At 51.1% G+C, this 25445-nt stretch overlaps 1 protein-coding gene across 7 annotated transcripts in view; it reads right to left on the reverse strand.

Annotated features, from left to right (window-relative positions):
- The window catches only part of RPTOR (regulatory associated protein of MTOR complex 1), a 378655-nt gene that overhangs the window by 204492 nt on the left and 148718 nt on the right, over positions 1-25445 (reverse strand). For all 7 annotated transcript variants that reach the window (XR_014140335.1, XM_081804304.1, XM_081804305.1 and 4 more), the window contains one exon: positions 18091-18266. Coding sequence is in view for 6 of the 7 variants with exons in the window: in XM_081804304.1 (XP_081660430.1) it covers positions 18091-18266 (176 nt within the window). In the remaining variant the exon portion in view is untranslated. The remainder of the gene's footprint in view (positions 1-18090; positions 18267-25445) is intronic.

Genomic DNA, 25445 nt, shown 5'->3' on the forward strand with positions numbered 1-25445 from the left:
ATGGGGCCCGAGGCTGCACAGCGGCAGCAGAACCAGGAAAGAAAGGGAAAGTGTGCCCATCCCGTTCGTCTTTGCCAAGAGCTGTGCAGGACGCCACATCCCGAGGCCCTTCCCGGCCGGGATCCCAGCTGACAGGCCAGCTGGTCAACAGCTGTGCACTAGGCTGCACACCATGGTCGACACAACTCCTCTGGACTGACAGCACAGCGCCTTTCGTGTCTGTATTTAAGGTGAATCCCCCAGCACCACAGCTCCCTCCACGCGGGCCTCCAGTGTACTCGAGGAAAGCAAGAATGCCCAGAATATGTTTCCAAACATTAACAGCACCAACGTGATTTTAATTTCTTGGGAGAGAAACATTTATCAATTAAGTGGACCGATAAGTACCAGATATTTCAGCTGTTTTATGAACCGTGCATCTCTGCCTATTAACTTAATAGAAGCAGATGGACATGGTGGTAATGCTGCTGGGGATGTGGGTGGGTCAAGCCAGAGGCACGCGTCGCTTACACCAAACAGCGAGTTCTCTACAGCAGACAAGAGCCAGAGAGATGGCAGGCCGAGCCAAGGAAATGAAGTCCAGATGCCCCAGCTGCTTCTCTGCACTCGCGACCCTCAGAGCCACCTGGAAAACGTTCCGGGGGGCGACGGTGAGGAAGGGCGAGGGTGAGGAAGAGCACTGCTGAGAAACAGCTCATTCCTGGCATTCGGGTAGCAAACAAATGAGATCGTGTTGATCGTCTAATGACCATCTCTGCGTAAACTGTGTCCCTCAACAGGCTGATACGTAATCTGTCCTCGAGCTCCTTAACCAGGGAGGTGGCTTGGGAATTATACCGAGGGTGGTCGCTGTGTCACACTTGCTGATTTCACCTGTCGTGCTCCTGGTCCATGCTTTAGAGAGTGTTAGGTCAGTGGCCTGGGGACCTCACCCTCCAAACCTGCCCCACAGCTTCCAGGAACAGACGGACCCCATCATCAGGAAGGGGCAGCGTCTGAGCGCACAGGATTTCAAACTTCTGAAAATCCTGATTGCATCAGAATGCTCCCCCACCTTTTGCCACGCACGTACACGGAGGCACCGAGGAAGAATGAGCGAACACAGATGCTGCCCCTCCGACGAGTCTCCCTTCAGGGCAGCCAGAAAGCAAAGTGCGTGTCCGCTCACCACAAGACACAAGAGCGCCTGCTCTCCTGGTTGCAACGAGACACCAGACAAGCTGAGGACATCACGGTGTCCTGGGATCTAGCATCACTAACGTTTGTGCATAATTTTGGTATTTTTATAGGAAAAAGTTTACATCCACGAATGGAATGCCAGTTCATTGCAGAACACACATGCAAACAAGACTTCAAGCTGCTCTGCTTGGTCCTGCACGGTCACTCGGGCTGTGGCCTGGGCAGGGGCTGGCTGGTGGTGGCCATGGGGACGAAACGTGTGTCCCCATATAAATCCATGGCCCTGCTTTGTCCTGAGGTACGAGAACATGGCCCAAGCCACGGACAGCGGCCAGTACAAGGTTGGAACACCGCAGTCTGGTTCTTGCTGAAGATGACGGAGAGCAGCGCGTCGACCCACCTCACGAACTGCACACACTTCAGGTTTGAGCTCATATTTGTCTCCTTCCCTCAAGTCCTAATCTTGAGCGAACATTCTCTTCATCGTTTGCAGTATGTGGAGAAAAACCAGCACAGGAACATTAAAACAGGAGAAAGGACACATTAAAAAGGTGTTATGTCTGTGATTTCTCTAACGGCTGCTTCCCAAAGAGCCGGGCAGGTCATGACCCCAGGAGGCACCAGGCACACAAGGGCCCCCAAATCTCCTGCTCCGGATGCCTGGGTCGCGCGGCCCACCTGGGAAGAATGTGCAGTTCTGGGAAGCCCATTCCCATCATCCGAGGAAGGCTGATTTTCTGACACCAATTTTCACCTGCCAGTAGAAACAGGATCCTAATAGCGACTCCCTACAGAAATGGCAGAGAAGTGGCTGGCCCTGACATCCTGGGGCGCGGAAAAAGTGTGACTGTGTGGTTTTAAAAGTACATTGGCAATTTGATTAATCCATAGAGAAAATACAGTTTTCAGAGTTGTTACATAATCATCATACAAAAACTGCCAATGTTTATGGCACAAATGGCATCAGGTTCTGTCTTTTCCCAGGGTGGTAAACTGAACAATGAGTTAATATCTTAAGTTCCTACACAGTAAGCTACCCCCAGCCAGAGTACAGACCAAGCAAGGCCCTCCGCAGAAGAGAATTTACCTTTTCTTACACAGTTCCAAAGGCACTCCAGTGACGTGCTTGCCACGCCTGCAGGAGGCGCTCTCAGTGTAAAAACCAGACTCAGAGTCCAAGGTAAGCTTCTTTAGGACGTCACCACCCCACCCACAAAAATTAACTTAACATGGATCGAAGACCTAAATGTAACCCTCGGAAGGAAATACAGACATATACACCTTCACGACCTTGGAATATGACATCAAAAGTACAAACAACAAGAGAAAAAAAGCAGGTAAGACGGAGAACTATCAAGAAAGTGGACAGGTGACCCACAGAATGGGAGAAAATATCTGCAAGTATGATTTGCAAAACATATGTCTGATATGGGTCTAGGATCTAGAATATATAAAGAGCCCCTACAACTCAACAAGAAAAAGGACAACACAGTGAAGAAGCATGCACAAGATCTGGATAGATGTGTAACAACACAGGGTCTCAAGGACGCAGGACGCGGGAGCGACTGTGCACTGCTGGTGAGGACGTGAAGCTGGGCAGCTGCCGGGGAAAAGTCTGGCAGTCCGTCAGGGAGCCACCATGGGATCAGAATATCTGCACAAAGTAAAGAACACGTCCTCTCTGAAAATAAAAATAAGACTGCGTTGAAACGGCGTTTCCACGTATGTGAGATTTGGGGCAGCATAAATTAGTCCAACATTTTGGTAAGGAGTTTGGCAACTGACATCACAGGCTCTACGCTTTGACCTACTGACCCCATTTTCCCAGAAATTATTCTAAGAAACAGTCCAAAAGAGGCAAAAGCTTGGTGGTACACTGTAAGGATGAACAGGGGGAAAACACCTGCAAATACTTGAGTTTTACGGTAGCAGGGAAACGCTTTAAATAACATCTGTAAACATGACAGAGTATTACATTTGAAAATAAAATACTGGCTAGCAATGTAGAATGGTAATCTGAAAACTTAAAAATAAAACACCAAATATGTATAACTGTAGTTAAGGGACATCAGGTGCACATATGGACAACAAGTATAAAGAAATATAGAAAAATAAAAACAGTTAATTTGTGAGATGGGTGGCATTTTGGGTGGTTTTTCTTCATCTCCTGCCTTTCACTGCGTGCACTGTAACGCTGTCCCCACAGGAGACCACGAGGGAACAAGGGCCCATCCCAGCGTTCTCGCACTGACGCGCATTTCTGGGCTGTGCGCTCTGAAGGGCAAACATGGGGGACAGTGCTGACTCCATCTCCAAACCCTGCGATCCTGCGCTCTCCAACGGGCAACGCTGAGCCGGACACTCTCAGGGTGAACACGAACGTGTTCTGCCCTGTTTCTGCTGCACTTGGGCTGCTCTCCACATTCTCGAGCTCACCCTGAAGAGGCAGAGAAGAAGACAGTGCCGGGCGCCTAGATTGAAGTGAAGAAAACAGGAGACTAAGAACAGGCCGATAGGCATAGAAACAAGAAGGAATCTGAAAAACAGTGCAGGGAAAATGGCTGAAAACAGAAGGAAATAGGCTTGAGCCCAGGCGATTGTTTCCTCGTCTGCAGGGGACATTCCCCTGTGCCGGACCGGAGCCCGCAGCGGGGCCACACGGTGTCCTGGCATGGCTGGGGGCGGGCCACAGGGCTCCACGGAGGGAGAGGCCCCGGCATGCCTATGGCAGATGGGCACCTTGGGGGCGCACACAGCAAAAAGGCAGCGGGTGCTGGGTGAGCAAGTGTGAGGACGGGCCGAGTGACCCCGACAGAGAGGGATGGAGCACACAGGAGGGTTTGGTCAAGGAAATCTGAATCTGAAAGCGTGTGACCTAAGGACCTGCCAATTTCCCACAGCGGTGGGGAGAAGAAGGGTGTCCTGACGCCCTGCAGACACGACGTCTGAGTCCTCCTTGATTTCTCCAGGGCACCTTCATCCCCTGCCACCAAATACATGTCACACAGCTCCACAAGGACACACACAGTTCCGCCAGCTACCGGAAGGTCTGCAAGGTCCCCAAAGGAAAGCTGGTTCTCAGGTGAACTACAGAAGAGCGCCAATTACAATGACGCCGTGTAGCAACATCACCTCACACGATGAAGCAGGCAGGGGTGGGGGGCAGTGGCTAGAACACAGGGCTGGGGATCCGAGGATCTGTGTGTTCATTTAGCTCTGCTATAAACGAAGCTGTAAGCCCAGGCAGCCACATGCTGAGCATCTGGCTCCTTATCAGTAACACAGCCATGTTTATGCATCGTGCCGGCTTTGACTGGTCCTCGGGCTATTAGCGAAAACCAATGTGAAGCCATATGGAAAGCACTTCGTAGGTTATAGAGCATTCCGCAATTAACATTATAAAGTTCACACATTGCAGAAGCGCTCAGCCACGGTCTCACTTGTCCTCTCCATGACAAGGGAAGGAGAATATGGTCACCAAACATCGGTCTTTCAGAACAGTGAGAATCACGGACATGCACTTACAAACAGGGACGGACGGGACCAGAACGGTCTTCAGCGTCCCAGAGCCCCTGGTTTCTTAGGATATCCTGGTGTCCTACAACACCAGCAGGATAAAGCCCTACTAAAACAGGTGTTTCCAATAAACACAACATTCCCGTGCTCCTGTGAGCAGACAGGCAGAAGAACACGGGGCACGGGTCAGACCCGCCCTGAAGAAGAGCCCGCGTACCCGCTCAGGGCTGGCCGTGTTGCTGGCCGTGCCACTGGCCCGTGTGGCAGGAGGGAACCGCTATCCCAACAGCCCCGCCTTCCGCACGGCTGCCTGGAGGGGCCTGGCGAAGTCACACGGCCCGCAGACGGGACCCGGCACGACAGCACACAGGATGGGCAGCAAGCTGCCACGCGTCCGCCTTCCAGGAAGAACAACTTCCTGGCAGCCCCACGGTGACAACAGGTCCCCGACGGGCGGCACACACGTCCTCCCCGTCTGCTCGCAGCACCCGCGAGAAGGGTGGCCTGTGCTGGGGAAGCGAGGCCAAGTGGGCAGCAGCCGGCCCAGCACAGGGGCAGCGCAAGCTCTGTGGGCAGAGCAGACTCCTGGCCAGGCCCCGGTTACCGTTCCAGTAACACCCTCGCTGTCCAGAGGGCCCCGGGGGCAGGCCTTGGCCAAAGCACAGGCAGAAATCAAAATAAAGGGAGGCCCCTTCCAGCAAGCTTCAAGCTCAACAATTGGCCAGGGAGTGAGAAAGAACAAGAAAAACTGACCCATAAAAAGAAGAGATATTTGAAATGACTGCTTCTCCTGCATTCACAGAAAACACCATGTTGACAACCAGCCCACATGTGAAACCCCACGCCAGGAGACACTACTCACCGCAGCATGACTGAGTTGCCACTACGGCACGCCAGCCCACCGCCCGCACTCGCCCGTGGCCCGCAGAGGGCCAGGCGGCAGAGGGGGTGAGGGCTCCCCCGCCGGCCACCGCCCCGCCTCCCGCACTCGCTGGGCCACCTCCTCCTGCCCCAGCCCCTGGGATCGGGGCTTTCTACCATAAAGACTCTCCCAGGCAGTCTGATTTCAAGACCTGCATTTCTGAGGCCCCTGAAGGGTGATCAGGGCGAGCAGGACAGGAATAAAGAACACGTGTCCTCAGCGCGTCCCGGGCCCCGACAGCGGCTCTGCCATGGGTCAGCGTGCCAGTGTGGGGGGAGGTTTACCTTGTCCACCCCTGGTTGTTCTCATGCCCCAGACGAGGATGACACACGCGTGTCCTGTCCCTCCACCCTTGTCTTCTGTCCCTTCTACTTAGTTTCTGGGCGCGTGGGGGGGGACATGGGGAGCACATGGAAATGAAAGGACTAGAGCCAGCTGATGAGGGCGCATCTTCGTGCTTGATACCGCGTATAGGACCCCAAACCACCCAAAGCCCCGTCCGGTGCTCATCCCGTAAAGGAAGGATGTGACCATGCCCACATGCCCAACGTCCTCCCGCGGGCTCCATGTGTCTGACACCAGTTGTGCATGGGACTGACCAGAGAGGCTGTGCTCACGAGGGGCGGTGTGTCATCCTCAAACAACAGTGGGGGAGACAAAAATACCTAAACCCCTCATCTTATAATTAATTTTAGCAACAACTCAGATTTGCAGCAGAACGTCTACTAGTAAATGGTGGGTCGGTGTGAGGACAGAAACGGACATCAGGGCAGGGTGTACTTGAAGGCACGGCCTCCTGGCCTTGGCCGCAGGGCAGTTCTGTTCAGCCCATGGGGACAAGCCAGCCCCACGGGGGCTCCATCAGGCTGTCTGTGGCTGGGGAAGGTGGACCCTGCGGCCTTGACTGCCAACCTCTCTGGGAGCTTCCATGGGAAACTTAGCGTTGCCACCTCATCCCAGGGCCCAGAACCAGCCTCGTGGCCCTCGCTGTTCCCTGACCCTCCTGAGCATGCCGCCTGGCCCTCGGGGCTTCCTAATCCCCACTGGACCCTCTCCCACCTCGACGTGCTCTCCCATGCACCCCTCCACCTTCCCTGTCTTCTGTCCCCTGGATCTCGGGTTCTCTCCCAGCCCAATTTGGCCCAGAAGCTCCTTAACCCTTCCAACCACACCATCCCCCAAATCCACAACGTCCTCCTCTGACAGACCATCACCCACACAGCGACCCCAACACCTGGGTTTTGTTTGTTCTGGTTCTTAACTCTACGTGTGCATCACCACCATGAACTGTGTGACTTGGCCGAGCGGCTTCCCAGTGCCGGCGGACCCTCACTGCCGCCCAGCCCCACCCCGAGGGCCCCATGCCCACCTCAGCAGAGTGCCTGCTTCCCAGGCCAGAGCCAGGGCCCCACAGAGCTGCCCCCGCATCCATCCAGGCTTGCTATGCCCTCTGAGGAAGGCACATGCCCGGCTCCCAAGGCCCTAAAACTGTGTGCTAACGCACGCCCCTACAAGATAGCCACCTGCCCCCTACAAGTGCATCCAAAACAGCGAACAAACCTCACAACCCCTTCCTTCATTCTCACGTCTGCTCTCCCCCATTTCTACTTGACTTCCGTTAAAGCAGCCTTGTCCGGTCTCAAGTCGACCTGCTGCATTCTGACAGCGGCTCCAACAGCCCCTCTAGGACCAGCACAGCTGACCGGTGACTCCCTGTCAAGTGCAGTGGCCTCTTGGGCCCTTGGGCCGTGGGGCCCGCTAACCCCTGGTCTCGGACGGCTCCTCCTCCCTGCCTGCAGGATGTGCTCCCACCCTCTTCTCCACTACTGTTCTCCCTGCCGGTCATCCCAGCCCGTCTACACCGTGGTACTGAATCCAGCTGAACCCCCACCCCCCAACAGAAACCTCCCCTTCCTCCCATCATACTCACCTGCACAGCCTCTCGTGCCCAAAACAGAAAACTCCCATGACCCACAGATGATCTTTGGATGACCCAGCACCCTCCCTGTCCCTCCTCCAGACTTAGCTAAGAGCTGCAGCCAAGGCCTCGCCCTACCTCCACCGAGGCGCACAGACCTCCCCTGTCTAATGCCCCATCCCACCCAGGCCCGTTTGTACAATGCGGCTGTTCCCTAGCTGTGCGCTTCTAAGGAGAGGAGGGCATCAGAACGACTGGGAAAGCCTTAGCAGTTACACCTGCAAACTCTGTGCCCTCCACTGACTGTGGGTGGGGCTGCGGAGGGCCAGCTGGGAGCCCATTCGGGTCATGGCCACTCTGAGTCGTGTCCACACTGCGGGGGCTGCCCTGTGCCCAAGCACCCATGCACATTCCCAGCAGGGTCTGGGCCCTGCTCCTGTGGATGTACGTGCTTGTCTTCTGAGTCAGGCCGCACGTTCCTGGCTCTGGAGACCAGACCACCACCGCATCTGTCATCGCAGAGCAGATGCCTCCAGAACAAGACCCGCTCCTGAGCTTCGTGTTCGTGGACCTCACCCTCTTTCTTAGTTCATAGTCACCATCCCTTCCCTCAGACTCCAGGGGCTCTGCCACGCTGGCCTGTTCCCCATCACCCAAACATGGGTTCAAGCCTACGACCCGCACAGGATCGTCTGCTCAGAACGCTGTGTCCACCTTCTCACTGAGTGGTGGGACTTTACTCATCCCTGCAGGTTTGGAAATGACAACACCCAGCACAGACAATGCTGTCTGCCTCTGAGGCACGCAGAAGGAAGCGGGTTGCTGTCCTCTCTGTTCCAGGAACAGCCTGGTAAGGGTGTGTGTCTCCCTAGAGGACAGGGACTCCGTCTCACAAATCGTTATAATGCAAGTCCTTCTAAGGCTACCTGGAACAGAACAGGCGTTCCAAAGAAGCTGTTATTACAACCACAGAATAAGCAAACATCAGGCTGTTCCAACGACCGGCTGACAGCACCAAACACCTCACAGTGACTTGACACGGCCTCTGCCTCTGGTTTAAACGGTTCCACATCAAGATGTAAACATTAGGGGCACAAATGGCAGGAGCAAGAAGACCAAAAAGGCTGACATCCCGTGGTGGCAGTGACACCATCTGTAAACAACGTGGGCCACCACACTGCTATCTGCATGGGCTGCACAGGGTCATGTGACTCTGGAATTCAAAAGAAGCTGCATTCAGGAGGGACCATCAGTCCTGTCTTAGCACAAAAAAAAAAAGAAAAAAAGAAAAAAGAGAAAGAAATGGTTTTCAAAGTAAACCAGTCAAATGATTGATGTTTCGTGTCTGTAAGGGTCATGAATGTCCACTATAAAATACGCAGCTGTGCATGTTAACGCTTTTGGAAGCAATGTGGCTTCGTATTACTGATTACACATGGAGGCGTGTGCATACTTAGGCACACAAATCAGATAAGAAGTCAAAGCACCATTAAAATGCCCAGAAGTTGAGTAAGAAGATACACAAAGGCAAATAAATAGTTAACAAGTCATTGTTTTATCAAACGTGATGTAATTCAGTTGCTCTGCAAGTAGGATTTCAAAAAGGGATTAAAACTAATTAGGAACACGGTGATGATGGTATCCAAACTTCAGAGGACAAATGGCTTTCTTCCCATTGGCCAAGGACAACCAGGAGGACTAGGAGGGGTGGGGAGTGGGGCTGGCAGGGGCAGACGTTATTTTATGAGTATCATTTCAGCCAACGTTGATGTCCTGGAATTCTGTTCATAACTCAGTGGCTGTGAGAGTCCCACCGTGAGTGGACTGCACATCATCTTTATTCTCTTCTGAACAGTTCTGTTATGTTAAAAACATATTCTGTTCATGCCTGTTACCCTGCGTCTTCCATCCACACTACATACTGATGCATTCAAACTCTCACAAGATTCTTAGATTCACTAAACTGCCAGCAAGATCCCGTCTGAGATAATGCGATCCCTGGGTCTCTTGTTAGATAAACACTGGAGAAGAGAGGATGTGAGCCAACAGTAAATTACTACAAGTTAAATAAGCTCCAACATGAACCAGTATTAAAAAGGCAAACTGCCCTTAAAAAATTTTTTTATTTAAGAAAATACTTTTCTTAGGGAAATAAGCTGATTTTCCAAAGGCCCCATGTGCCTGAAATTTGGTCTAATAGGTCATCTAGGCAGTAACTCCATAAACATTATTTCTTAGCTTTTAGCATTATTGCTGATGCTGAGGCTTGGGGCAGCACTTTAATATGGTCAGCTGATACTTAAGAGAAACAAAAGAAGACATGATTTTAAAGTGCAGGCATTTCACAAAGGGCCGTCCACCCAGTGTGTGACATGTGTGACCCCATGCTGTTATGAACAGCTGGTTCCTTTTTATTGGTAAGAGGTCATTTGTTGTGTGGACGGAGCACAATTTGATTATCTGTTCACCTGCTGATGGACATCTGGGTTGTTTCAGGTTTGGGATATCATCAACAGAGCTGCTAGGAACATTCACGTGGACAGAGGTTTTCTTCCCTCAGGTAAATACATAGGCGTGGAATTGACAGGCCGTGTTTAACATCACTAGAAATGGCCAGACCGATCTCTGAAATGGCTGTACTACTTTGCGTTCCCGTTGGCAATGTATGAGAAGCTTCGGATGGCCCACATTCTCCACAACACACTGCACACCTTTCACGTGTCTATCAGCCATGTACGTGTCTTCTTTGTAAAGCATCTATTCTAATCATTTGGCCATTTATTTAAAATTTGGGTTGTCTTCTTGACTTTTCAAAGGTCTTTCTATATTCTCTGTACAGGTCTTTGTCAGACACGCATATTGTAAATCTTTCCAATGAGGTGTCTTAACCGTGTCTATGGAACAGCAGAAATTTTTAATTTTGATGAACTTCAACTGATCCATGTTTTTAATGGTTTGTGTTATTTGGGTCATGTCTAAAAAATTATCAACAATTTCTCTTATGTTTTCATCTACAAGTTTTAATTTGTATAAGGTCAGAAGTTAATTTTTCTATAGAGTATAAAATAAGGGTGAGGGTTTTTGTTTCTCTTGAATGAACAGCCAACAGCATTTGTTAAAAAGACTGTCTTTCTCCATCAGATTACCTTGGTACCTCTGTCCAAAATCAATTGGGCATACACGTGTGGGTCTACATCTGCACTCTGTATTCCGTTCCACGGATTTCTATGGCTGTCCTCATGCCAATACTACAAGGTGTGATTACTACAACTTTATGTTAAATCTTGAAATAAACCAATGTGCCTCTTTTTCGAAATTGCTTTGGCTAACACCCTTTACATTTCTATATAGAATTTAAAATCAACTTGTCAATTTCTTTTAAAAAATGGGATTAAAAAATAGGATTCTGACTTGGATTGAACTGGATCTATAGATCAAGTTGGGTAGATTTAAAATACTGAGTGTTTCACTCCCTAAGTACAGTGTACTTCTCTGCGTATGTGCATCTTTTTCCGCGATTTTCTGTATGTCGTGTGCACAGGTCTGGCACATATTTTCTTACATTCATCCCAAGTTTTCAGAATCTTGATGCCACAGCAAATCATATTTTTAAATTTCAATTTCCAACTGTCATTACCATATAGAAATGGAACTGATGTGGGGGTATCGATCTCATACCTTAGAACCTTGCTACAATAAATTACTAGTTCCATAAACGTTTTTGTAGACTTCTCATGATTTTCTATGTAGACAACCATGTTGTCCATGAATAAGCAGTTTTATTTCTTTGCCAATCTGCACGCCCTTTGATTTTCTTCTAGCTTTACTGCACCAACAAGAACTTCTGGTACAATACTGAACAGTAATGGTGAGAGTGAACATTTTAGTCTTGTTTCCAACCTTCCGGGGGAAACGCTTAACCTTTCACCATTAACTACAATGTTAGCTACAGGCTTTTCCTACATGCCTTGTAGGAGCTTGGGAATGTTCACTTCCATTCCTAGTTTCTGAATTCGTTTGTCATGAATGGGTGTCAAATTCTGTCAAAGGTTTTTTATGCATCTATTGAGATGATCATATGGTTTTTCTCTTTTATTCTGGAAAAGGAGAGTGAATACATTCATAATACTGAGTACATTATAATGAATTGAGTGTATTGATTTGTACCTGTTAAACAAACCTTCCATTCCTAAGATAAACCTTGCTTGATTCTAACACTGTATTCTTTCTATATATTCCCAGACTTCATTTGCTAATATTTTGTTAAGGATTTTTATATCCGTGTTAATGAGGAATCCTGGTCTGTGCGTTCTTTTTTTTCCCCACTGGCACAGTCTTTGTCTGACTTTGATGTTCGGGAAAGTTAGCCTCCGGAATGGGATAGAAAATGATCCCCCTTCCTCTATTTTCTGAAAGAGTTTGTGTAACATCTGAGAATTCATTAATAACAATATCTGGGCCTGGAGTTTTCTTTGTGAGGCTTTTAACTGTAATTCAGTTTTTTTATGATATAAACTCTCCAGATTTTCTTTTTCCTCTTGTGCCAGATTTGGTAATTTGTGTCTTTCACAGAATTCACCCATTTCATCTAAGATGTACAATTTATTGGAATAAAGTCCTTTATACTTAAAAGGATTCCCTTATAACCCTTTTAATACTTGTGGGGTCTGTAGTGATGCCCCTGTTTTTACTTCTGATATAGGTAATCTGTGTCTCCTTTCTGGTTTTGACCATGCCAAAGAGAATTTAAACAATTTTATTGAACTTTTCAAAAATTAACATCTAGTTTCATGGGTTTCTAGATTTTTCTGGTGCATTTTCTGTTTATTTTTGCCTTTTTAAAAAAAATTTCTTTTCTTCTATTTATAGTTTAATGTGTTTTTCTTTTTCGGTTCTTATAAAGACCATATAATTTACATTTTTCAAATTAAAATCTATAAATATGATTATGATTTAGAGATCAGTTATGTGCGTGTGTATATATATATAAACCTCGTATATATAAACCTCGTTCACCAATTCTTTTTTTTTTTTTTTTAAGATTTTTATTTATTTGAGAGAGAGAGAATGAGAGACAGAGAGCATGAGAGAAAGGAGGGTCAGAGGGAGAAGCAGACTCCTTGCTGAGCAGGGAGCCCGATGTAGGACTCGATCCTGGGACTCCAGGATCATGACCTGAGCCGAAGGCAGTCGCTCAACCAACTGAGCCACCCAGGCGCCCCCCTCGTTCACCAATTCTACCTGATATTTTACCCATGATGCCCTAGCGCTGAGGCTTCGGTTAGTTTATCTCACAAACAGTGCGATGAGAAAAGTCATAGTGGGGTGTTCCTTCTCTTTGGCTTTTCTCCGGTCCAGGGTTAAAGTTTCAGCCCTCTCTTCTCTGCTGAGTCATCACGACTGTCCTGACTTGTTCTTCAATTTGGCTGAAATGTTACCATCACGGTAATAAGAGCAGCTAGCATGTACTGGGCATCATCAGTGCCACTGCACAAATCAATTCATTCAGCCCGTATGGTGAGCCTGGAGGGCAGGGGGCATCTCTGGTCCTGCCTTCAGAACGAGGACAGGAGGCTGCACGGCTAGAAATGGTAGAGCCAGGATTCAAACCCGAGTGGACGCCTGACACTGGTGCGGATTCTGCCTGCCCGTCTGGGGACTCCCTCTCTCCTTCGCCTCTCTCGCTGGTGAACATGAGGGCAAGACTTCCCATGTGGACAAATCTACATTAATCCTGTGTCATTAACATTTAAACTCCTTGAAATTCTTCAACTTAATTGAAAGGAAGGAAACAAGTTTCTTGACCTCTATTCAATCCAAAATAATGTCTATCATTTTCTTTAATAAACAATACGATTCCATGCTACACAGTACAATAAGGCATCAATCTCTTTTATAGCAAGTCCCACTGCAAATTAAGTAGCACTGAGTTATAATTTTCAGTAGCACACAAATATACCCATGATAAATTTAAAATGGCATTCTGCCACCAATCCAAGAAGTAGAAAAAGCCAAGAAAACATAGTTTAGACCCTTACACTACACTGATACACATGGTGAGCAAGGTAATCACTTCTTTAGGGAACAATGTACTTGCTCATTTCAGAATTACTGAAATTGCCTGTTTCTGAAAACAAGAAAGACTAAAGCAAAACATGAAGAGAAAATCAGAGAACAACATTTTCCAACAACTACTTCATCATTAAGTAAGATTCATAAATACGCTTACCACCAGATACGAACACACACACGTCTCGTACGTAGAAAGCAAGACTATCGTATGTGTATAAAGCGTACAGTATTCTCCACAACTGCGCCTGGCTGTACGGAGTGCAGTGTCGCTACAAGCCATCCTCTTATTTACATCCGGAGAAGGAAGGAGGAAGGAAGGAAGGACGGACGGGGGAGAAGGCCTGTTTTTAGGTTATTTCCTGACCAGTAGATGAGTACAGCAGTCGTCTGCAGGTAAGATCCTGGTTCCATTTTCTAAAGTACAAGTTGGCAAGGTAGGACCCACTGCCTGTTTTCACAAATAAAGTTTTACTGCAACAGAGCCCCACTCATCTGTGTACATACTGCCTACGGCTCTCCCATGGTGCATCAGCGCAGTTGGGACCCTCGGGCCCATGGAGCCTAAACAACTTACTATCTGGCCCTTTACAGAAGAAGTTGGCAGACCCCCATCCTAGAGTTTCTCTGAGCTCTTCTATCTTTATTTACCGGAATTCTAAATCCTAAAGTCCTAGGCTTCGGTTAAAATAAAACACAAAACATCAATGCAGTGAGATCTTATGCAATCATTACAAATGATGTTTCCTAAGAGTTGCCTAATCGTCTAGGATAAATTTATTTTAACACTAAAGATTAAGTAAAAGTAACTACAAATGCAGTCTCATTACATCAATGCAGAAATGTACGTGCATAGAGAAAAAGATTGACAGGCAATACACCAAAAAGTTAACACTGATTGTGTTAAAGATGATAAAATCTTGAATAATCTTTTCTTCTACTTGCTTTGTAGTTAATTTCTACAAAGAATGCATATTCTACTTGAAGTTGGAAAATAGTGACTTTTTTTTTTAAGATTTTATTTATTTGACAGAGAAAGACACAGTGAGAGAGGGAACACAAGCAGGGGGAGTGGGAGAGGGAGAAGCAGGCTTCCTGCGGGGCAGGGAGCCCGATGTGGGGCTCGATCCCAGGACCCCGGGATCATGACCTGAGCCGAAGACAGATGCGTAACGACTGAGCCACCCAGGCACCCGGGAAATAGTGACTTTTTACATGAAAAAACAAAACTTTAGCCCTAACAATATAAATGAGTTCTACCTACTAAACTTTTCCTTTCTCCATTTAAAAAAAGCTCGTGGTTTTCAACTCAGCTGTTATAGACAAGCGCCCATTTCACTTGACGAGGCTTCCAACGATTATGGTTTATCTCCATCATAAGGACAGTTCTGTTCAAGCTAATTTCAACTCCTCGGTGTGGCACAGAGTGGTTCACTGTAAGAGATCCTCCCACCTGGAACAGCGCCTTGTTGTTCCAGACAGTGGTCATCTGATGACCGTCCCCTGCAGCTGTGACCTACTGATTCCAACGTCCCTCTGATGGTGGCCCTGTGAGTTTGAGTTATCACACTGCTTCCTACTAAACGCTTACTTTTACAAGTTTTATTCATATCCTAACTCCAAAAAGGATCTCAGGGCACTCCTGAGATAATGCATCATGTCGTGGTAGGGTGAAAGCCCACACACCGGTCAGAGGGCAGGGACCCACTCGAGACTGTGTGCGGGTCGACCGGCGTCCAAGTGACAGCAGCTTCCCTAGTGAATGCCAAGTCCTTCCTGACCAAGATGGAAAAGAGCGCGCTGGAGACGTGGGCGAGGGACATCCGCTCACTGCACTGGGATGTTGGGACCCTTGGGCCCACCTGGTGGCAGGTGTGCTGGGGGGTGAGGACGGGGTGGGGGGGTACAGATTCCCTTCCAGGCTCCTCGTGCCTTCTCTCCTCCCTCCCTTCCTGCATCTCCACCACCTGCCCAAAAAACCTGCGTTAAGTGCCCTGTGAGAGTCCCATCAAATCAGCCCCAGCCCGGGGGCGTGGGGGAGGCGGAGGCCCGGAGCACACCTGGCCCGTAGCATCATTCCTGAGGCAGGGGGCACAGGGGCAGGAAGGGCAAGAAATCCTGAAGCAAAGGGCGGGAAAATGAGTGGATACAAGGCCTGCTCCCCAGGAGATTCCAAGGTGCATCTGCAGGGGCTCCTGCCCACAGAGTCCCACCTTCCTGCTGCCGCCTTTGACCAGACTGAGACCAGATTGGGACCGAATCGGGACTGGATCGGGCTGTGGAAAGGCCTCAGTGCGGCCCAGCCTCCCCGTCATTCCATGGATCATCTCCCTACAGCACTATTCTTACTACGTCACATTCCCACGGAAACACCAACTGGACTCCCCCTGCCCATCCTCCAAGTCCAGGTCCGTGGCTCAGCATTCAGAGCACCCACATCTGACACGGTCCAGCCCTGACCTACACCCCTCCCCACACCTTCCTATGTGATCAGGCTGATGCACGTGCTCACTCTTCTCAGACACGCGTGTCACCCCCGGCGATGGCCACCCCGTCGGGCTGCGTCTCCTCCACGCGTCCCGCTGGCCCTCAGAGTGTCTGCGTCCCTGGGAACACGAGAGCTCCTGGTACAGGCATGCGTTCAGTCCTGACCCCAAGCTGCCTGCGACACTCAGATGCCCTCTGCCCCACGTCAAGGTTTCATGTACATCATTAATTTTCAGGACACAGCTTGTCTCCTCAGCTAGACTCTAAATCTGTGAGGGCAAAGCACTTCTCTGCATCTCCTACAGCGCTCAGTGTAGGTTTGAAGTACACTGTGGGACTCAGTAAAGTCTGTTTTGGACGTTGAATGGAATGAATGGACTCCTGAATCATCTGGACCGGAGATCTTCCTGCGGTCGCATCACAGGGACCTATAATCTTTCCTGGCAGCCACCAAGCAGTGCAGACAGTTACAAAGAAAACCTCACAAACCGCCTCATGAGTGAAGACCCACATTCAAAGAGCTGCACCCAAGTGGAGGGGGATGACGGGTGGAGCCCGAGTATCCTCCTGGCGGGCTGGCGCCTGAGTTTCCGCCTCTTCCCCACGTCCTGGGAACGTGGCCGTGTTACCCTCAGGGAGCAGCACCTCTGCCAACCTGTCCCTGCACATGGGAGCGTCTCTCTCTCTCTGTGCCGCCTGCCCTTCTGGCCTGTTCTCTGTCCCTCCCGGCTGCCGCCCTGAGCTCCTCAATGTTTCCTTCCAGCCGATCCAGGCTGCAGCCGCCCTCCCCTACCATGAATCCCATCCCGTGTTCCTTCTTCCTAGGTCTCCACTGGGCACGTTTTTATATTCCGCTTCGCAGTCTGCCTTCTCCTGCGTCTTCCTTCATTTCCCCATCACATGCCCGTGCTTGGGGCTGGACGTTCGGCAGCTTTTGTCCGTGTTGGCTGTGCCCCGTGCTGTTGATTTCTGCTTCTCGGGGTGCAGTGGAGAACGTCCCTAGGCAGTGCTGGTCTGTGTCAGCTGGGGGATAAGCCCAGGCCACTGAGGGGTACGGTGGGTCACCCCTTTGCTGGGCCCTGTGGACAGCTCCCCCTCCCCACTCACTGCTCAGGGGTAAGTCACCCTACAGGAGGCTCTCCCTGGGATTTGGGGGCAAGGGTAGGGGGTGGCAGAGGGGTGCTGCTCAGCTAGCCTAGCACCATGAATCTCTCACACCAGGGGCGCTGGGCTGATGGGGAACATTGCTACAGAAGCCAAGCAGCAAGTCCAAGCTTGCGTCCAAGCGAGCAGCTCGGGCCTAGTCACTGCGCTATCAGCCCCCAGGGTCCACATGTGTTTCACTGCTTCTCTGGACTTGTGGGAAGGACCAGGGGTCTGTGTGCCTCCTGGTAGAAAGCCCTGGAAAGCGCCCCCAGAGCCCAGGCCACAGCACCCATTTGTGTGCTTCCCTGCGCCTCCTGGGCCTCTGTTGTCTCCCAGCTGCACACCTGCTGCACGGAAGCTTCTCAGCAAAACGTAACACGGAAAAGGATAGAACAAAGGAGCGGCAGGGTGGTCGGCGGCAGAAACCTGATTTGGAGGCCAGAGCCCGCACGTCCCATGGTGGGTCCTGTCAATGACGTAGGGTCTTTGATGCAGCTTCTACAGTTTGGAGTGTCCCACCCATGTTGTCAGTCACATTCTCAAGAACATGGACCGCGACAAAGAGCGCAGCGGGAAAGGACCGTGATTCGGTGTACCGTCAGGGATCAAACAGCACTCCCCGTCACGACAGCCCGCGTTCCAGAATGACCAGTGCTGCTGCTGGGACACTCCCACAGCTGACCGGCACGGACAGGTGCTCTCGGAACCACAAGGCAACAACCCGCACACGCCACTCACCCAAGAAGGAGAACGCTTCTTTAATTCTCCGTGAGTAAAGCCTGCACCTCGGGAGGCTGAGTTTACGCCCGTCACTCGGGTCTGTAAAACCCAGGTCACGGCAGCAGCCACTTACCAGCGCAGGGCGATTTTGATGGGGGTGGTGAGGCATGACGTGAACAGGTCGGCCGGGAGGTCGGGGATCATGGGCAGGAGCTCGTTGGCCTCACAGGCTGCCAGCTGAATGCAGTTCTTCATGGACGGGGGCAGGGGCATCTGTGCGAGTGGGTGGTTTGGGTTAATGGCAGCGACCTGCAGGGGAGAACATTAAGGGAAGGAGTGGCTTAGTCAGTCGTGGACAACTACAGCGTCAGCTGCCACGTGGCCCCAAAGGAAAGACTCACAAGGCAGCCCCACAGCCCCCGGAGAGGCCGCTGTGGCGTGCCCTCCTGCAGCACGCGGCCTCACGCTCGTTACCAAGTTCCCTCTGCTGACAGCGCCAGGTGGGTCTCCGGGAAATAAGTTCACTCTACGGTTTTCCATGCTAAAGTCCCTCCTTATGCTGTGATTATCCCAACGTTCACGTGTATTTCCCTCCGGGTCTCGCATGGTGTCTTAGCATTTATTTTAAAATCCAGTCTTGGGGCGCCTGGGTGGCTCAGTCGTTAAGAGTCTGCCTTCGGCTCAGGTCATGATCCCAGGGTCCTGGGATCGAGCCCCGCGGGAAGCCTGCTTCTCCCTCTCCCACTCCCCCTGCTTGTGTTCCCTCTCTGGCTGTCTTTCTCTCTGTCAAATAAATAAAACCTTTAAAAAAAAAAAAAATCCAGTCTTTAACCCAGCATCACTTATTTCGGTGTGTTTACTGACAAGGGACGATGTTCAGGGTATAGAAAGTGAACACGACCACCACCGAATAGCAGACGGCAGAGTCTGAGCATGGGTGCGCCCACGGCGGGGAGGCTGCAAACACACAGAGGGCTCAGTGCCCCGCGGCCGACCAGCTGGTTCCATGTTCTGCACCTCACGTCTCAAAACGTCCTGCTAACAAGTGTGTGTTAACTCTGTAACCAGGGAGGGGGCTCTTGTGTTTCGTCTTGTCTTGACGCAGAATTTAATTTCCCTTTGAAGCAGGGATAGTAATACTTGCTTGGCGTTTCCTCCTGAGACTTGGGTTGGTAGGGGCCCCGGAAGTGAAGCCTGGAGCACACACACGTCGTAGGACGAAAAGCGCCACGCGAGGTACTGTGGACTGAGGGGCGGCCTCGTGAAAAAGAGAATTCACCAAAATCTGGGACCCTCAGACAACCGAACCACTCCCGCCAGCGCACGGCCTGGGACCCCTCCCCCGCTACACAGGCAGCACGCGCGGGACTCGTGTGGCAATCCGGGCCTCCGGGCCTCTGCCACGAGTGTCCCAGGGAAGGGCTTCCGCGGCGGGGCGGCGGGGTGGCCGGCGGCCCCCCCGGGAGCCGGGGAAGGCACGGTGGCAGCAGAGGGCAAGCGGACAACACTGCACGGCGGCCAGAGGGGCTTCGCACTTCCCGCCCGTCAGCTGCCTGTGGGACGAGGCGGCAAGGTCACAGGTCACTAACACGAAGAAAATTAAACCCCAAACAATGCTGGTTGTGCGGGGCCCACGCACCCACAAACAGCCACGAGCTGCCTGGAAGGAGCGCTCTTTGCCGTGGCCCGAACGCAGGCGGCCCCCACCCCCACGAGAGCAGCGCGCTGACGGCACCCCTCCCCTGGCGCCCGGTCCCGAGGCCCCCGCACGGTGAGGTTCGAGAGCGCGGGCAAGCGGAGGGGTTCCTTGGGTTACAAGCGCCAGAGGGGCAGGACTCCCTCCTCCCGCTGTGGACCGTCGCGGCTCCGCGAGGAACACGAGGGACCGTGGCTAGTCATCGCCGGCCACGGCTTTGCGTCCTGCCTGGACCGGGCTGGGCGTGACTCTCCGCGTCTGCTCCTCATGGGCCAGCCCTGTCTGCACAGTTGTCGACATCTCCCTGAGCTCTTTCCCTGTTACTATTTCACGTGCTTTTGAAATCAGCCCCGTAAGGTAAGTTTTATTTCCATTCTTAGAGACATTTCACGATGAGGAAGAAGAGCCCCCAGGGAATGGCGTGTGCGACTCGTCCCTCGGTCGGCGCCAGGGTCACACAAGTATGAGGCTGCTCCGGGTTCCGGGCTGCATCGGCCCCTCTGGACGCTGCTGAGACCCCCAGCCCGGACACGGGCGGCGCTCTGCGGGCTCTGCCGACCAGGCCCCTCGCTCCCGTGCAGAACGCTGGTGGTGACGTGAGGTGTCACCACACTGCTGATCAAACATTCTTCACCTCAAACTTCTCAAATGGAAAGTAGTAAAGGCTGCAGCTTTACTAATAACCCATTCTGCACCAAGAGCATTATGCCCAGAATGCCAAATACTACTATACTCAATCATAAAAAAAATTAAACTTTTAATAAAAAATACAACTTTTTGAGGAATGGGTTTTTTTTAATGGTGGTAAAAAACAGATAACATGAAGTTTACCATTTTAACCATTTTGAGTATATGGTTCGGCGGCACTGAGTACATTCATTGTGCAGCCCTCACCAGAGACCGGGTTTTTAAAGCAAACGGGGGCACCTGGGTGGCTCAGGTTTCAACTCTTGGTTTCAGCTCAGGTTGTGATCTCAGCATCGTGGGATGGAGCCCCATGTCAGGCTCTGCACTCAGTGGGGATCTCCCCCCTCCCTCTGCCTGTCTCTCTGCCTACTTGTGCTCCCTGTCAAATAAATAAAATCTTCCTTAAAAATTAAATTAGAAAAAAAATTCTCTCTGCCCTCCCACCCCCACACTCGCTCTCCTTCACAATACATAACAAAGCAGAGAGGAAACAGACGGCAGAGTCACACCCCAAATCCTCTCCCCGCATCCCGCTCCCAGCTCAGACAGCCGGCGGAGCACCTGCTCCCCAGGAGACTGGCTCCCAGAGCTGCTGTGATGGCCCCACCCAGAAGGACGTGGATAGAGTGAATGAACTCCGAGTCATCTGGACCAGAGATCTTCCGCACCAGGTGGGTCTGTGGCCCGTCAGACCTGAGTCACACAGCAACACCGGGAGGCTGGCAGTGTGTCAGAGGGCCAGGGCAGGGATGGGAGGGACGCTCTGGCCTTGGCACTGGCTGCAAGTGCCCCCTCCCTGGCTCCAGAACCGGGCTGCCAGGCTCGGGCAGGCCTGGCAAACCTCCGTGGAGTCTGGTGGGAATCGCTGGTGGGCGGCAGGCTTTCAGGAGCGCCAGTGCCCACACGGAGGAGTGCAAACAGGGCTGACTTCAGAGGGGGCTACGGCCATTATGTACAAAGTAGATTACACATTCTCATTTTCCTTTTCAGAGAGACATCTATTTTCATAGCAGAAATCCTGGAGGTTCCCTGGTTTGAAACTTCGGGTTTATGATTTGCTTCTGTGTTAAGCTACCTCTTTGACGGAGCTGAGAACGGAACAGCAGGCCCTCTGGCCACAAGCACGGACACTGTGGCTCTTCTTGTGTCTTCAATGAGCATCTGAAATCTCACGCCCCCTGGGCCTGGAGCACCCACGTGCTGTGCGCGGCTCGCAGGGAGGTAAAGAGGAGGGCGGTTCGCACGCCTGCCAACACGGCGGAGCTCGGCGGGTTTGATGAGGCCTCCCCTGGCCGTGCAGAAGTCTGTCCTGTCTGGTCCACGGGCGGTGCTTCCAGGCACTGTCAGGCGGTGAGGGTATGCTGTCTGCACCCTGGGCCTCACCAGCATTTGGCCCAAAGCCCCCAAAGCCCCCGAAGTCCTGGGCACAGGAGGTACTCTGTGGCTCCCTAAGGAGGAAATGACAGGTATGTGGAGGAATGTCTGTATTCCCAATATGTCCACTAGAAATCAAATTTCCCAATTCAAAATCGGCATTGACAGAAACCCCGATGACTCCGCAAGCCCCTCGCAGCATGCCGTCGCATAAACGGGAGAGATGATCTGCAGTGACCGGGTGTCACCTGCTCAGCGGGAGGCGTTCGGTCACAGTCTCTTCCTCCCATCATGCTGCTGGGCACACAGAAGGAACACGAAAGCTCTGCTTTAGGGATCATTATGCTGTAACATTATAAAAAATGACATCCAGGGCAAAGGATTCCACCAATGAGTCACTGTTTTTTGGGCTCGCTAACCTAGGAAGGCAAACACCTATCTTAATGAATGAGTTATTTCCCAGACATTGTTTTGGTTTTGTATTTATCTAAGATATTGACCTTCTCATCGAACTTACTGTTTGGAAACAGCCTGCACGTATGGTAACCACCAGCAACTCAGACAACTCTGAAAAGCCGCCCAGGCACAGACGTGAACAGCACCAGCTGGGAGCCACCACGCACCCTGAAGGGCATCCCGGACACGCACCTTCACCCAAGGGGGTTTCTCCCAGGGAATCTAGAGACTCAAACACAGGAAACAATTTCCAGTTTCAAAACTCACTAGAGCCTTCTGGAGGATTTGGGAAGGGTCCAGAAAACTCTGGAGATGTGATACACAGCAAGCAGATCCAACAGAGACATCTGCTACGTGTCCCACACGTGTGGGTCACGCGGAGCTGGTGAGGGCCAGGAAGCACTCACCCCAGACGCACTGCGGCTGGGGCTGCCAGGGGCACGCCTGCGTCTCGTTTTCTCGACAAAACTCCAACATCTTGCTGCTTCTGTTTCCCATGGACACACACATGCACGAGACACCTCTGTAACTTCAGGGGCCTTTACCAGGTGCATCTGTGAGAATAACATCCACTGGTAATAACTCGGGTTCTAGCGGCTTCCGTGCTCAACAATGTCTGCTTACTGTGGACATCTTGCAAAGTGCAGAGAGACTGAGATCCATAAAGGACTCCATCTACTGCTGACCCAGCTCCTTCCAGAGAGTGATGTGGCCTCTGTCGTGTGACAGACACGGTGAACTAAAACCAGCAGCTAAAAGCAGCAGTTAATTTCTCAGAAATAACTTACGTAAGTTTCTATCAAATACTAAGTAGCAACTTAACAGCCCCGTGGTCCCACAGCTGGGGACGACCTGCTGTCCAGGAGGGCAGGAGTCAATCTTGTTGGATGAAGGCCTCCCTGATGCCCAGGAGCCCTCAGAGCTGCCTGTCAAAGGGCAGAAAAGAGCCCGTTTGTAGCAAGATTGTCAGGATCACCCGCAGAGCTCACTCAAATGGACCACAGACTGTGCGAAGCCTTTTAGCTACTAGCAACCGAAAAGTTGTTAACATGCTCTAGAATCATTCTATTCCTCAGGGAGGATGTAGTTCGAGCCTGCAACCAAATTCTACCCCCAATGACTCCTACACGGCCACCAAGGAAAGGAAAGGAGGCACCAAGGAATTCTACAGTGTTGTACTTCAAGAAGAGAATTTCCATTTTTTGGCTTTGTGAGTAGTGCTGCTATGAACACGTGTGTGCACGTTTTTGTGTGAACATATGTTTTCAGTTCTCCTGGATACAAGCCAGGGGTGGAATCACTGGGTCGCACGGCGGCTCTAACGGGTGAGGAGCTGGTAGGCTGTTTTCCAAGTGGCCGCACCACCTCACATTCCCGCCAGCATGTGAGGGCTCCGAGTCCACCACGTCCTTGCCAGCACTGAGAATCCGCCCATCGTTTTTATTTTAGCCATCTCGGTGCGCGTGAAGCGTGCCTCACACTGTGGTTTTGATCTCGTCTCCCTGGCGAGGGATGATGTCCTTCTCCTGCCGTCTGGTGCGGGCCAGGACTGCCAGCACTGTGTGCAGTAAGAACAGCAGACAGCCCCGCCTCGCTTCTGATCGCAGTCTCCCACCGTAAGTATGGGGACGGCAGTAGGCTCTTCAGAGATGCTCTTCGTCCAGCTGAAGAAGGTCCCCCTTTCCCTGGTTTGCTAAGAGGTATTGTTCTGAAAGTGTGCTGGATTTTGTCAAATGCTTTTTTTGTATCAACTGATTTGATCACACAGTCTTTCTTCTCTAGTCTGTTGGTGGGAGGATCCCATTCATTGATTTACCTACTAAGCCAGACTTGTATAGCTGAAGAATCCCACTCAGTCATCGAGTATAATTCCTTTTAGAGATGGCTAGAACTGATCTACTCTTATTTGTGTGAGGATTTCTGCATCTAAGTGTGTGAGAGAGAGTGGTTTGCGGTGTGTTATTTTTTCCTTTGTCCTGTGTGTCCCTTTCAACAGCAGGGTAACAAAATTCCTTCCCCTTTCCATCTTCTGGACGAGCTTTGTGCATACCTGGTGTGAATGCTTCTTCAGATGTTTGATGCAGTTCTCCAGTGAAACCACCTGGGCCTGAAGACTTCCTTGTCAGGAACTATTAAGTTACAAATTCAATTTCCTTAGTGATTACTGGACTATTCACATTATCTATTTCATCCTGGTTGGGGGTTTGGCAGTTTGTGGTTCTGGAGGAACTGGTCCATTTTTGGAAGCTGTCAAATGCGTAAGTATGAAGGTATCCAGGGTATTCCCTTCTTGTTCTTTTAATGGTTTGCAGGATCCAGATTCTTCCCTCCTCCCCTGTGTGTTGGTCCATGCTATTGAGGATTCCCGAGAAGCAGCTTTCTGCTTCATGGGTGTTCTCTTTCTCTGTTTTCAATCCCAGCAATTTCTGCTCTTACAGCCACTTTGGTCTTTCTGCTGGTCACTCTGGGTTCATCTGGTTCTCCTTTTGTAGCTTCCTGAGATAGTGCTGTGGCCTGAAAGTGTGAGCCCCCCAGAGTGATGGTATTGGGAGGTGGGCTCTGGGGCCCATGCCTGCGTCAGAGAGGCCCCTTCCACTGTGCGAGGACATAGGGAGGGGGCTCCAGCGGAGAAGGCCTTCATTTCGGGTTCCAGGCTCCAGAGCTGTGAGCAGTGCACTTCTGTCGCTCATAAGCCCCCAAGTCTGTGCTGTTCTGTTATAATAGCCCAAATGGACTCAGGCAGTAGGAACTTCTGACCCATCATTTATGTGTTGTTAATTTTTCCCTGACATTTTTGTGTTGTCTTTTTATCACTGACTTCTAGTTGATTGTACTATGGTTAAAGAACATACTCTGCGACTTCAATTATTTCGTATTTGTTGAGGCCTCTTTAAGACCCAGGATATGCTGTAGGTCCATGAATGCTCCACGGACACTTGCCGCTGGGGGCAGCGTTCAGTGTCAGTTAGATCCTTAGGACTGACATTCCAACATGACTGTTCTGTCTCCAATAAGAGCCAGTTCATTTCCTCTTGTGCAGTGCACACGCCTTCTGCTTCTTCCTGGCCTCTGAGCTGCGTGCGCAGACAGCACCTGTGTGCTGGTCCCCGCCCCCCCGAGGGCTGGCAGCCTCCCACCTTCTCCTCCAGCATGGCCCCGTGTTCACCTGCCTCATGCAGCCGGGAAGATGGCTGCCCCCGAGGCTCCGCTGCTCTGTGCTGCTGAGATCTTTGCAAGAGAGCGTGTCGGCCATCACCTCAGTTTCCTCCAGCTCT

Source organism: Leptonychotes weddellii, chromosome 15, assembly GCF_054177405.1.
Source record: "Leptonychotes weddellii isolate Sample4059 chromosome 15, ASM5417740v2, whole genome shotgun sequence".
Classification (NCBI taxonomy): Eukaryota; Metazoa; Chordata; class Mammalia; order Carnivora; family Phocidae; genus Leptonychotes; species Leptonychotes weddellii.